The sequence below is a fragment of the Petaurus breviceps genome, unplaced genomic scaffold (genome assembly GCF_028583685.1).
Source record: "Petaurus breviceps papuanus isolate PSGF00001 unplaced genomic scaffold, PetGlider_PUasm1.0 37, whole genome shotgun sequence".
Lineage (NCBI taxonomy): Eukaryota > Metazoa > Chordata > Mammalia > Diprotodontia > Petauridae > Petaurus > Petaurus breviceps.
In genome coordinates, this window is record NW_027186296.1 from 68,799,133 (window position 1) to 68,812,040 (window position 12,908).

At 38.0% G+C, this 12,908-nt stretch overlaps 1 protein-coding gene across 3 annotated transcripts in view; it reads right to left on the reverse strand.

Annotated features, from left to right (window-relative positions):
- Positions 1-12,908, reverse strand: part of MTHFS (methenyltetrahydrofolate synthetase) — a 253,028-nt gene that overhangs the window by 233,620 nt on the left and 6,500 nt on the right. For all 3 annotated transcript variants that reach the window (XM_069098673.1, XM_069098672.1, XM_069098674.1), the window contains exon 2: positions 6,550-6,811. In XM_069098673.1, the coding sequence (XP_068954774.1) occupies positions 6,550-6,811 (262 nt within the window). The remainder of the gene's footprint in view (positions 1-6,549; positions 6,812-12,908) is intronic.

Consider the following 12,908-nt stretch of genomic DNA (forward strand, 5'->3'; position numbering starts at 1 on the left):
AGAGAGAGAGAGAGAGAGAGAGAGAGAGAAGGCAGTAGAATCTGGGGAGTCACAGTGGCCAGGGACAGATTGGTGAAAACAGAACAGAGGGAGCTTTGGAGTACTGCTCTGGAAAGATGGAATATAGTAGAAAAGGAAAAGGAAATCCCAACTGAGGCAGGGCTACAACAGCCAGTCAACAAATTCATTTCTGAATTCATACCTTTTCCCCAAGCCCTTCCCCTCTTCTAAACTTGTCTGATACTGTTGAAAGACCACCATCCTACCAATCACCCAGGCCTCATCTTGATTTCCTTCTTGTCCCCTCATTCTCACTCCACACAGCCAATCTGTTCTCAAATCTTGTTGCTGGTCCCCTCCTTTCTCTGCCACAAGTCTGAATCCGACTCTCACCAGCTCTCATCTAAACTATTACAAAAGCTTTCTAACTTGTCTCCTTGCCTCAACTCCCCTCAAAGGGATTTTTCTAAGACACAGATCTGACTGTATCATGCTCCTGCTCCCTAAGTTTCAATGGATCCCTATTACCTCTAAGATACAATACAAACTTCCCTGTTAGGCTCTTCATAACCTGACCTCTTTCTAACTTTCCAGCCTTCTTACATTTTAATTCTTTTGAGTCACATTCTATAATTCCGCTACACTGATCTGCAATTTCTTGAATAGAGTATATCTCTCATCTCCATGCCTTTACACTGGCCATCCCCCTGCCAAGTATGATCTCTCTCCTTGCCTCCACTTTCAGTTCCCCTGGTTTCCTTCAAGACTAAGCTCAAATTCCACTTTCTGAAAGGCTTTCCTGATCACCCAAGCTTCTAGCAACTTCCCCTCTAAGATTACCTTCCATTTCCATTGGACATATTTGTAATACCCAGTTATTTACATGATGGCTTCCTCATTAGAAGAGAAGCTCCCTGAAGACAGAGACTGTTTTTTGCCTTTCACTGTATTTTTAGCACTTAGCATAGTGTCTGGCACATAATAAGTGCATGATAAATGCTTGTTGACCAAGAAGTCCAAGAAGAAAGAAAAATGGATCTCCAACTAGGAGGAGCCAATTTTTCAATTAACATACATTGAAAATGTATGTTAATTTCTTAATTTTTTCTTAGGGACCCAGTATTTAAACTCCTGATACCACATGAGTTTTGTTGTTTTCCTAGACTACATAAAATAGGAGGGTACCTGCACACCATGAATGTATATTTTAATCTGATCACACAGAAGACAATCTGGAGCTCCAATCAAGTTGTCTCAAAGACTTGATAGCTAGAGCTGTGCTTTGAAAAATTAACATCCTATCACATTCCAAGGTGCTACTGCAAATGAAAACCCAGGATACGAAGGAGAATGATAGGAAAAATAGGGAAAAGGGCTGACTACACCTGTGATTTCACTGGCATAGTGAATTCCAAATAGAAAACCCCCTCACCCTCCTTGATGGTTACCACCTTTTCTTGTTAATAAAAGAGAAGGAAAGGCCACATGAGCTTTTACTTTAGACTTGGTTTTTTTTTGTTTTTAATCAAGAACTGGTGATGTTACTGATCTTCTTCAAAAATGAAAGACAAATATCTCCCATTTTTACTTTACTCCATTTGAATGCATATTTTAAATCTGTTGGTTTTTTAAGTGAATTTACTGTTTTAAGTTCAGTAAAACAAACACATTCAAGTGGAGAGGAAGGGTGGCATAGCAGCATGAGACATGGGTTCTGCTTTCTTTCAGCTCTAATTCACTACAGAATCATGAACTTGGCCAGTCTAGGCCTGTTACCACTTCTATAAAATGAAAAGCCTGAACTAGATCAGTGGTTCCCAAAGAAAGTGCTGTGGCACACCCTGGTGATCAGGTTTCTAGGTGTGCCACAAAACTCCTTCCAAAGTCCCAGACTTCCATATTTGAGCACAATCTCTGGAATCAGAGGACCTGGGTTCAGATTGTGCCACTAATGATCAATGAGACCCTGAATAAGGCAGGTAATTTCCTTGGGTCCCAGGTTCCCCATCTGTAAAATGAAGGGAATGGAATGGACAGTCTCTGTGTTCTCTTCCAGCTTTAAATCTGTAAGGAGAGCATCCCAACCTCTGTCTCTGCTGTGGTTGGTTGCCTTCTCTTCCTACTTATTATATGACAATAGCAATCCTATCCATCCAAATGCAAAGCTGTGTTCATTCCTGTGAATGATAAGAAAGTAAAAAAAAAAGAGGGTGAGGGGTGGAGGAGGGAAAGGAGAGGCACCAGAATCCCAAGACTCCAGGTAATCTGAAGGCCCAGTTCCCTGAGTATTCTTCTTTGTTGCCAACTTAAATGTCCACTCTGTCTCAATTCCTCATGGTGAAGGATACTGTGTTGTGAGCAAAAAAAAAGTTTCAAAAAACCCTGAACTAAATGAGTTCTAAGATCCCTTCTGATTCTAACGTCCTAGCACACTGTGATTTTTTTATATGTGGGAAAAAAATGCATACTACTAACACAAAATTCCCCAGAGACTCCTAAGATTACTGTCAGAACTCAGTTAATTGCTGATAGCCTTCAAATTTTCTTTGCAACCACCATACCGCCAAATGAATTAGGTCTACCAATTTATAAGGAAAGTCAGATAAACACAAATCCTCCAAATGGGCAATTTGGTTTGCTATAGAAGTCATCCGCACTATTAATAGAGAGGGCATCAACACAATGGCCAGGGGAAGCAGCTTGCTTAGTTAGCACTAAAATTGGGATGTGCAGTGCAGCCAAGGCATCTGGATTGCATTATACAACTAGTATGGCAAAATGTAAGAGTGGCATCACCTAAGATGTTTAAGGAAGAGCAAGGGTAGTTACTGGTTGCTAGTAGGTTTAACTACCCAGACCAGTTTTTGTGCCTTTAGATGGTTTGAAGCGTTCTCAGATTGAAGGCAAGACCCAAAGACCAGGTAACAGCAAAATGGCTAAATGTTTGCTTGCTACAAACTTCTACAATTCCAAAAATCTAAAGAGAGTAATTACGCACTGGATATAACATAATTAAAGATGAATGCACAAATTAAAAAAACACACTAGCTAACATGCAAGGTAAAAACCCAATGAATTAACTCCAGAAACCTTTACTATATAGAGCTTTCATTCAATAATCCTACACCCACATGCCAGTCAGAGTAAGCATAATTAAGCCCAGAGGCTTACTATTCAGGGAGTCAGCTATAGAGATGCCCCATAGCAGTAATGGGGGGGAGGGGAGGAGGCAAGGACAGAACCCAATTTCCATAAAAAGTGACTGACACTAATTCTGTTCAGTCACAAGAAGCAATGAAGGAAGGAGATGGAAGAATTGGACAGGATGGAAAAATGTGCTGAAAAACAAATTTAATGGCACTTCTCAATGCTCATCCATCTTGCCCCTCAGCTGCATCTGACACTGCTGACCACCCTCCCTTTGCTAGATGCTTTCTCTCCTCTGTTTCAGTTTTGTTTTGTTTTATACTATTCTCTCCTAGTTTTCCTCCATCCGTCTAGCCACCCCTTCTCAAAGGCTCCTGTGCTGACTTTTTATCCATACCATCAACTGTGGATTTTCTTCAAGGCTCTTACCTAGACCCTCTTTTGACTGGAGACAGTGATCTCACCAGCTCTTGTGGTCATTGCTCATGGATGACTCAGATAGCTAGATCCAGCCCCAGTCTCCTTCCTGAGCTTCTGTCTTATATAACCAGTTACTTATTGGTCATTTCAAATTGGATATCCTAGAGAGATCTCAAATTTAACATATTCAAAACAGAACTTATCAAAGGCATCACCATTCCTCTATTCTCCCAGCTTCACAATCTCCACGTCATCCTCAACTCCTCACTTTCCTTCATTTCACATATCCAGTTAGTTGCCAAATTTTGCTATTTTCTACCTTCATAACATCTCTAATATCCTTCTCTTTACTCAGGTAGCTACCACCTCATCACCTCTCAAAAGATTATAACAATGACCTCCTAATTAGTCTCCTTTCCTCAAATCTCTCAACATTCCGATCCATCTCCCATCCATACATCTACCAAGGTGATTTCCCTAAGTGCAAATATAACCAAATCATCCCCCCACTAAATAAACTCTAATGATTCTCTCTCTTCCCTCAAATACAAAATACCAACTCTTCTTATCTGGCTTTTAAGTCCTTCACAGCCTGGCCCCAAGCTTATCTTTCCAGGTTTACTATGTATTATTCTCTTTCCTTAATCTCCAGGTATCTGAAAACATGAAGGACATGGAAAAAATCTTGGACCATGTTATTACAAACAAAAAGCAATCAAGAGAAAAAGTATCAATAACTAGTGACCTATATGGCTACTTTCCCAACTATATAAAATTTTTATGAAAATAATCTGCATCAAGGGCATCCTTGATCAGGGCATTAAGAGGAGGGAAAATCTACATTAGAGGAATATTTAAAGAAAGGATTTTTTTTTATTTTTTTAAGTACTGGTTAAGAAATTGTCTAAATATCTAGGGAATTATATTCTTCCCCAGTTATAATTGTAGGGGAATCAATCCATGGAAATTTCTCCTCTGATATTTCCCTTTATTCATAAATTTAAATTCTTCCTGAAGCTTAATTACATTTAGAATAAAATACTGTGGTACAATAGGGAACAGTCAGAGTGAAGGAATTACCTAGTAGCAAAAATAGACCAACAAAAGAAGCAGCACCTAAAAATAATGAGTTTTAGAATATAGGTGTAGAAAGTAATGACGATAGTCCCAAATAGTGAAGTAGTCAAAGAAGACAAATGAATAGTTCTCAAAAGAAGAAAAATAAACTCTTAACAGCCATCTAGAATGTTCAAAATCACAGAGAAAGGCAAATTAAAACAACACAAAGCTATCACCTCACATATAGCAAATTGGCAAAGAGGAAGAAATTCAGTCTTGAAGCTAAGCACACTAATTCACTACTGGTCAAGCTGTGAATTGGTCTAATCATTCTGGTAAATAATCTGGAATTGTGAAAGAAAGTTACCGAGCTGTTCATGCTATTTCTAACCAGAGGTCCCACAACTATGTTTATATCTCAGGGTGGATAGTAACAACAAGAAAAGACCAATATGTACAAAAAGATTCAAAATAGGATCTTTTTTTAAGGCTCCCAAAAAGGTCTTTGCCTAGTACAACAGAAAGAACGCTGGGAGTCAAATCCTGACTGCTACTTTCTGTCTGCGTGGTCCCAGGAGAATCACTTAAGTTCTCTGGACCTCAGTTCCTTATCTATATAATAAGGGTATTAGAACTAAGTGACCCCTAAATTCCCTTCAAGTCTAAATCTATGATCCTGTTAGTGAGAAATGCCTGAACAAACTGAGGTATGTAGATGTAATGGAATATTACTGGATCATGAATAATGAAAAGTATAGAGAATTCAGAGAAAAATGAGAAGACATGTAGGAAGTGATTCAAAGTGAAGAAAGCAGAGGCAAAATAACAGTATATAAAATCAATTGTTTCTTGTTGAGTTCTTTCAGTCGTGTCTGACTCTTTGTAACACTATCTGGGGTTTTGGCAAAGATCCTAGATTGTTTACCATTTCCCTCTCTAGCTCATTTTACAGATGAGGAACTGAAGAAAATAAAGTTAAGTGACTTGTCTAGGGTCACACAGCCAGTATATGCTTGATGCCAGATTTGAACTCATAAAGATGACTTTTCCTGATTCCAAGCCTAGTGATCCATCCACTACACCAAAAGGCAAAAAAAAAAAAAAAAAGAAATCAAGCCAAATAAAATTGACAATGCTGGTGCCAAATTACTGAAGTTAAAGCACACATCCTCCCTTCTGCTAACAACCAATAAACTCTAAAAGTGGAAAGTGGCCTGCACTATCAGACATAAATTCTCAGCTGGATGGTTTTTTCCATAGTTTAAATAACTCTAAGGTATTTTTGCTTAACTACATGGGGGAAACATTTTCTGAAAGAGAAGAGATGGTGTTTGTTGGGAAGCCTATATAGTGTCATTACAAAATTAATCTGTTTTCTCTTAAAAAGAAAGTAAAGATAAAACCAAATAAAATGGCCAATGCTTTATAAAGCCCTGAAGTCATACCAATTGTGAAAAAAGGGAAAGTCAAGAAGCATCATAACTTCAAGGCAAGTACAAAATATAAGATACCAAAAACTTAGACAGTGGATAAAAAGTGAGGAATAACATTAGGTACAATAAGTAATTCATCCAAACAGAATATATGGCATTTCTACATCCACTGCTATCATAAGTACTTTGCTCAAAAATCAGTAATCATAAGATGAACAGTAGTCTTATTAATATTGTGGCCTGGGGCATTGAAAGGATCTTCCAATCTGCTATGAGATCTAGCTAATTCCAACTCTGCAGGAGACAAGTTGAAATGGACAACTGGCCAGGACCTTATTTAAGTGGCTAATTTTCTTTGAGACCCAGAAAGATTTCTTGCTTAACCTACACTATAAGGGTGAGAGAAGCAGCCATGTCTGACTTAGTGCAATATTTGAGCTATATGCTCAAAGGAAGAATTCAGTTAGGAAGCAGAGGTTTACCCACTCACCTGTTGACAATGCCTCCTCTCTCACTTCGTCATCTCTTGGCTGATGAATGTTCCAGGAAGTTTTGGGAAGCGAAAAAATTTCTTCTGCTGAAAATAACTTGACCATATCCATGTGGCTGCTCTTGAACTTGTATCGAGGGATAAAGCATGTTTTGCCACTTTGAAAAATATCCTGGATAATTTCTTCTGTCTCAATTTCATCCTGCATGCTCAGAAAGATTGAAATTCTCTGAGACTCTTGATATTTACAGTGAGCAATCACCTAAATGGGAAAAGATTACAATTATATTTAAGAAGCCACTGAAAAGATGATAAATATTAATTAAAAATCCTTCTATTTCCTCTTAGTATTTTCCAATTTCTTCACCAGTTGTTGCATACAAGCAAAGGCACTGGAGTCTCATATGTTAAAAAAAAATACTCATAGCAGCACTTTTTTGAGGTAGCAAGAAACTGGAAAGAAAGTGGGTACCCACTGGGGAAGAGCTAAACAAATTGTGGAATAAAAATGGATTATTTTGCTTTAAGAAATTATGGATATGAGGAATATGGGAAAATGTAGATGAATTGATATACAGTGAAATAAGCAAAATCAAGACAATATACGCAGGGCGGCTAGGTGGCACAGTGAATAGAACACCGGCCCTGGAGTCAGGAGGACCTGCCTCAGATATTTAACACAAAAAAAAAAAAAACTAGCCATGTGACCTTGGGCAAGTCACTTAACCCTAATTGCCCTCCAAAGAGCAAAAAAAAAAAAAAAGACAATATATACAATTACTAAAACACAGAAAAATAAAATGCCATTTAACTTGCAGAATTACAGTAACCACTCTGGATATAAGAAAATGCTCCTCACCCCTTTCCCTGAGATGTAGGGTGTCGCATATACTATCAGGGCCATGTATTGGTTGATTTCACAGAATTTTTTTTTCTTAAAAAGGAAGGTTCATCAGGTGAAAGTTATGAATTGAAGGGAGGGATATATCTAGAAATGACTACAATATAAGAACAAGACAACAAAAAAAGAAAAAAGCCAGCATGATACAATGAACAGAGCACCAGTCTGGGAGTCACAAGACCTAAGTTTTAATTCCTGCCATTTACTACCTGTGTTACTGCAGACAATAACTTCCCCAAACTAGCTTCTTCATCCATAAAAGAAGTTGGGCTAGGTGGCATCTAAGGTCTCTTCCAGATTCCAGTTTATGATCCTATGGTAAGATACTATCATTTTAAGTCATTATCTTTTCATATGAAGCAGTTTGTGGTAGAGATGTCTGCTTTGATCAGAGTTCTAAGAAATAGTTACTCTAATTCAAAGTTCTAAGATGGTTGCTGTTCTTTTTTTTCTTATTTTGAATGAAAAAAATGTGAAAAGCTTTATAATAACCTGGAAAGATAACAATGTCAGAAGTTTCCACTGATTATGGGATAAAGGTAATTTATTTATCTGACTATAGACAGATGAGAGCTCCATTATTAACCATAAGCTACATTGATGTAATTTGCAAAGGACCCAGAGTCTGACCCTAAAAAGTAAGAGAAGAAAGAGGTGAAAGAACAGATTTAAGAACATAATCAACTAAGCTTGAAGCTGAAAATGATGGGCATTATTGTCAATGTTGAGAAATAAATACAATAGAGTAGAGGAACAGCTTAGAAATAAAAAATTAGAGAAGTCACTAAGCAGATTGACTACTTCAGCTAAGATACCATGCTCAGTGTGAGGTACTGGTAAAACACAGTATGGATTAACTCATCTTGGCAGTGAACACATCTGTTCAATACAGAAGCTATGTTCATCAAAGAATTTTTAGGGACATTTACTGGGAAAGAAAGAAGACACCAGAGTTTACATTTCCAGAGTTGTATGTTAATTACCCTGAGTTTACTCTTATGTCTCCTTAGAAGGTTTTCCATAAATGTGTGCCTACATTCACCCACACATATTGAGTACACTGGTGTCAGAGTGCTATCCCTCTTTGTGAGTAGATTGTGATGTATTCATTATTCCTACATTTTATTTAATACATGAATATATGTTGTTATTTCTTTTGTTTTACTGTTAAATGAATGCTTATGTTTTAGACCTGAAAGTGTCACTATTATCAGTGTTTGGTTTTGTTTAAAATGAAGTACATTAGTGGAGGCTCAAGAGCTGAAGTGGTATATGATGGGAGTATATTCATCCACATTCCCTGGGCCTATAAGAGAGCTGATGGTGGTCTTCTGGGAACCTATACTTGTCCGTGTATGTGATCAGACTGGAATGAGCCAAGTGGATAACCACATGATTTGAGAAGTGTGAGGCATTAAAATGTGGGTGACCACTCCATGTACCAGATACACTACTGCAAAAAAAAAAAAAAAAGGCAACTGGGTTAGGAGCTCCACTATTAACCACAAGCTACACTGGAGTAATTTGCAGAAAGGACCCAGAGTCTGACCCTGATCCATTTCACCCATGTCACCTACTACCCTTCAGCACCTAACAGAATCTCAGGGATCCTTTCTATAATATCCTTTAAAAAGGGTGGGAAGAAGACCTGGGGAGGTGGGGGGATCCCCATTACCTTCTATTTGAAGTGGTAGATGAGCAGCTTATATGAGACGGGTATAACAGAAAGAATGCTGGATTTGAAGTCAGAGGACCTGGGTTCAAAACATGTCTTTTCCACTTACTACCAATTTGACCTTGAGCAAGCCATTCAATCTTTTTCCCCATCTTCAAAATCATAGCATTGTACCAAGTGACTCTTAAGGTCCCTTACAACTCCTACTCCATGATTTGATGACTTCAAGAGGCAGCCCATTCCACTCTGGGGAAGTTTTTGTTGATAGGAAGTCTCCCATCGTATTAAGCCAAAATCCATCTTCTGTAACATCGTCTCATTGCTCCTACTTTTGCCTTCTGGGTTCTTGCTAAATAGATCTAGGGCTCAGGTTTCTCACTGATAAAACAGTGATAATTTCTTCTCTGCTAAACTCACAAGATTGTTGTAAGGGAAATAAAATAAGGCAAGATGTGTAAAAAACATTTTACTATATGTAAATGCTACAGGGCATTATTATGGTTTCTGCTTCATAAATTCTTCAGAAGCTGTGTTTTTAGAGTAACAGAACACTGAGAAATACCTTCCAAACAAAAACTAAATTTCATAGCTACTATGTGCCATGGTCAACATACATCTAGCATCCAGGATTTAGATGGTGTGGGGTTATCCTTTCACACAGGCAGACCACAAAACTTGTGGCACTTAGATGGTCTTCCTGAGTTATTATAACAGAAAAATTCATCATGCTATATAGTTAACCGAGTGAAGGATTTCTCCAAACTGGACAAAGGGCGCAGTCTCACTGGGACAAAGCCTTATTAGCTTAGTAGACACTAGCTGAGCTTGTGCTCTGCTAGCATCGCCTTCAAAACCTGAGTCATCTCCAGCACATGATGAAGCCTTGGAGGAACTATAGACTAAACTACACAAAACTCAGCATAAAAGCACTTCTAGTGAAAATGATTACTTACAAATAGTCAATCTATATTCAGTTCTGTATATATACTTTTTTAAAAACTAATATCACACAAATTTCCCAAAGGACATCTTGAACATGACAGTTGTATCTTCTGTGTTGCTGCCAATATACATTTCCTAATGTAAAAGTTTTAACCTGCCAGAATAAAGTGAAATTTTTAGTCCTACTGGGAAAAATGCCAAAATGTTATAAAATGCTCTCCAGGTAAATCATGTTCCAAAAAGAACAGTTAACATTTACTCAGCCATTCTATTCACATGTCCTATCTAGTGAACTTGAGAGGCTAGTTTTATATCATTATTATTTTATAGTTCAGTCAGCTCGGTCAACTAGCATTTATTAAATGTCTACTATGTGCCAGGCACTGGGGATACAAAGAAAGGCAGAAGAAAGTGCCTGCTCTCAGGGAGAAATCTAATGGGAGAGACAACATGCAAATAACTGTGTATAAACAAGCTATAGACACGGTGAACTGGAAATTATCAAGAGATAGAAGGCACTAGCAATAATAGGGATCAGGAATGGTTTTTTGCAGAAGGTGGGACTTTAACTGAGATTTGAAGCTAGGAGGTAGAGATGAGAAAGGAGAGAACTCCAAGCATGGAGAACAGCCAGTGAAAATGCAGCATCAGGAAATGGAATGTCTTGTTCAAGGAAGAACAGTAAGAAGGCAGGTATCGTTGTATCACAGAGTATATGGGGGAGATAAAGTGTAAGAAGAAGGTAAAAGGTTCATATTAAAGTCAGTGATGTTGTTAGGGACCTTGATTTAAGCAGTCATTCTTATGGCAGAGTAGATGAGGGTAGGAGACCCAGTCTCATTGATGCTACAGGACTTAGGAGGTAAGAGGTAAGAGCTTGAGCTGACAGAACAGGAGGAAAGGCAGCATCAATAAAATATCACTGGCAAACGCACATTAATTAATGTCTATACATAAGCCCATTTCCAAGATCACCTTCCTTCTCTTCCTATCCTGATAAATTTAGCTGCTTTTATATTTCTGCATCCAAAGTCAGAATCTCCCACTGACTTCTTCCCATCATTGTTTCTCTCTGCTGGTCATTTCAAACTTCACCTGCAAAATAAATTAGAATGAGGGGGCCTCTATAAATGACATGTCTCAGGCCCTCATCCCTCTAGAGATGGCCTTGCATTTGAGGTTAAGTATGACACATAAATAATAATAACTTGTATTTATTAAGATCTTCACAATTTATAAAGCACTATCCTCCCAACAACCTAATGAGGTTTAAGTATTATCCTCATTTTACAGATGAGAAAACTAAGACTTAGGAAAGGGAAATGGCTTGTCCAGTCACACAGCTAGTCATGAAGCATGGTTAGAGCAGGAGCCCAGTTCTTCTGACATAAAGTTTCATGCTCCGTCTTTTATTCAACATGCTGTCTCTCCTACACAAATATCACTGAATAAATAAGCAAAAACAAAACAGGAAGAGTCCTTATAAAGCCCTTCTTCAAATAACTTATTCATCCTCATGGCTTCAACTACTAACTCCACATCAACAAGTATCCAAACAACATCTCTAGTGTGTATCCTCTCAACTGACCTTCAGACACTTCTCTCTTATGGCATCCTAGGCTTTTATTTACAGTACAACACAAAATGCCCTTACTGTATGCAGAATACTACTGTAAGCATCAGGGAGGCACAACGCATAGATAAAACACAGTCTCAGCCCATATGGAGATTACAAAATAGTAGGGTGATAATAATAATATATAATATGGTATGTTAAGAGCTCTAGAGAGTATAAAACAGAATGTTAAGTGAAGACTGAGGGGGAAGATTGTTAACAACTGGGCAAGTCGTGGACAGCTTCATGAAAGTGGTGGCTTGTACTGGGCTTGAAATGATTACTAGTAATGCAACACATAAGTTAGGGAGAAGGAATGGTAAGTCAGAAAATCAATAATACAAGATGTTCTATCTAAAGTTTATAAAAAGATTAGTAGTGGAGAGATATATGAAGAAGTATAAAAAAGGTTGATAGATAATTGACTTTCTAATTGAGATTCACAGAAAAGAGCTTAGGGCAATTACTACCTCCATGTAGGCCAGGCATAAAAATCTAGTAATTTCTAATCAAAGGCAGCTAAATAAACTGTTATTATATTACAAGAAAAGGCAGGAAATTTGCTGTAAATAAATAAATAAAGCCTGACTCAGAAGTCTGAGGTATAGTGAACCAAACCGAACATGGCAGTTTGCCATGGCAGCTGACCACAAAAGCTACCAACAAGAATAACAGAAGACTGAAGATCTTGCTTACAGAAAGTATTGGAGGGCAAGTGGAATTATGCAGTGATCTGTCAAGAATGTCATGCTCCTGTTTCTGCCAAGCGACAAGTTAACAAATATGTATACACAAAGTGGAGAATGATCTCTCTACTACAAGAGAATAAGAAAGAGCTAAAAGAAAGCTTCTCTACTCTCTAGATAAGCAGAGAGTAGAATTCCTTTAAATAAGGAAGTGCTTCAAAGAAAACAAAGAATATGAAAATTCTGACTGGAAGAAGGAAAACATAAACTATGTCAGGAGACCAGAAGGCCGAAAAATGTGAATACAGTAGGAAGAGAAAAATGATCACTAAACATCTGGAACTGTACAATAGGTATGACGCTTTTCCTATTGAGTGGGAACTCACTGAGAAAGAAACACCATCCTATGCTCTAAAGCATAATGATGTCCAAGAGAAAGTCTCTGCTAAAGGGTATCAAAATGGCTCTTGGTCAATAGGAAGAAAGGAAGGAGGGAAAGAAGGAAGGAAGGAAGGAAGGAAGGAAGGAAGGAAGGAAGGA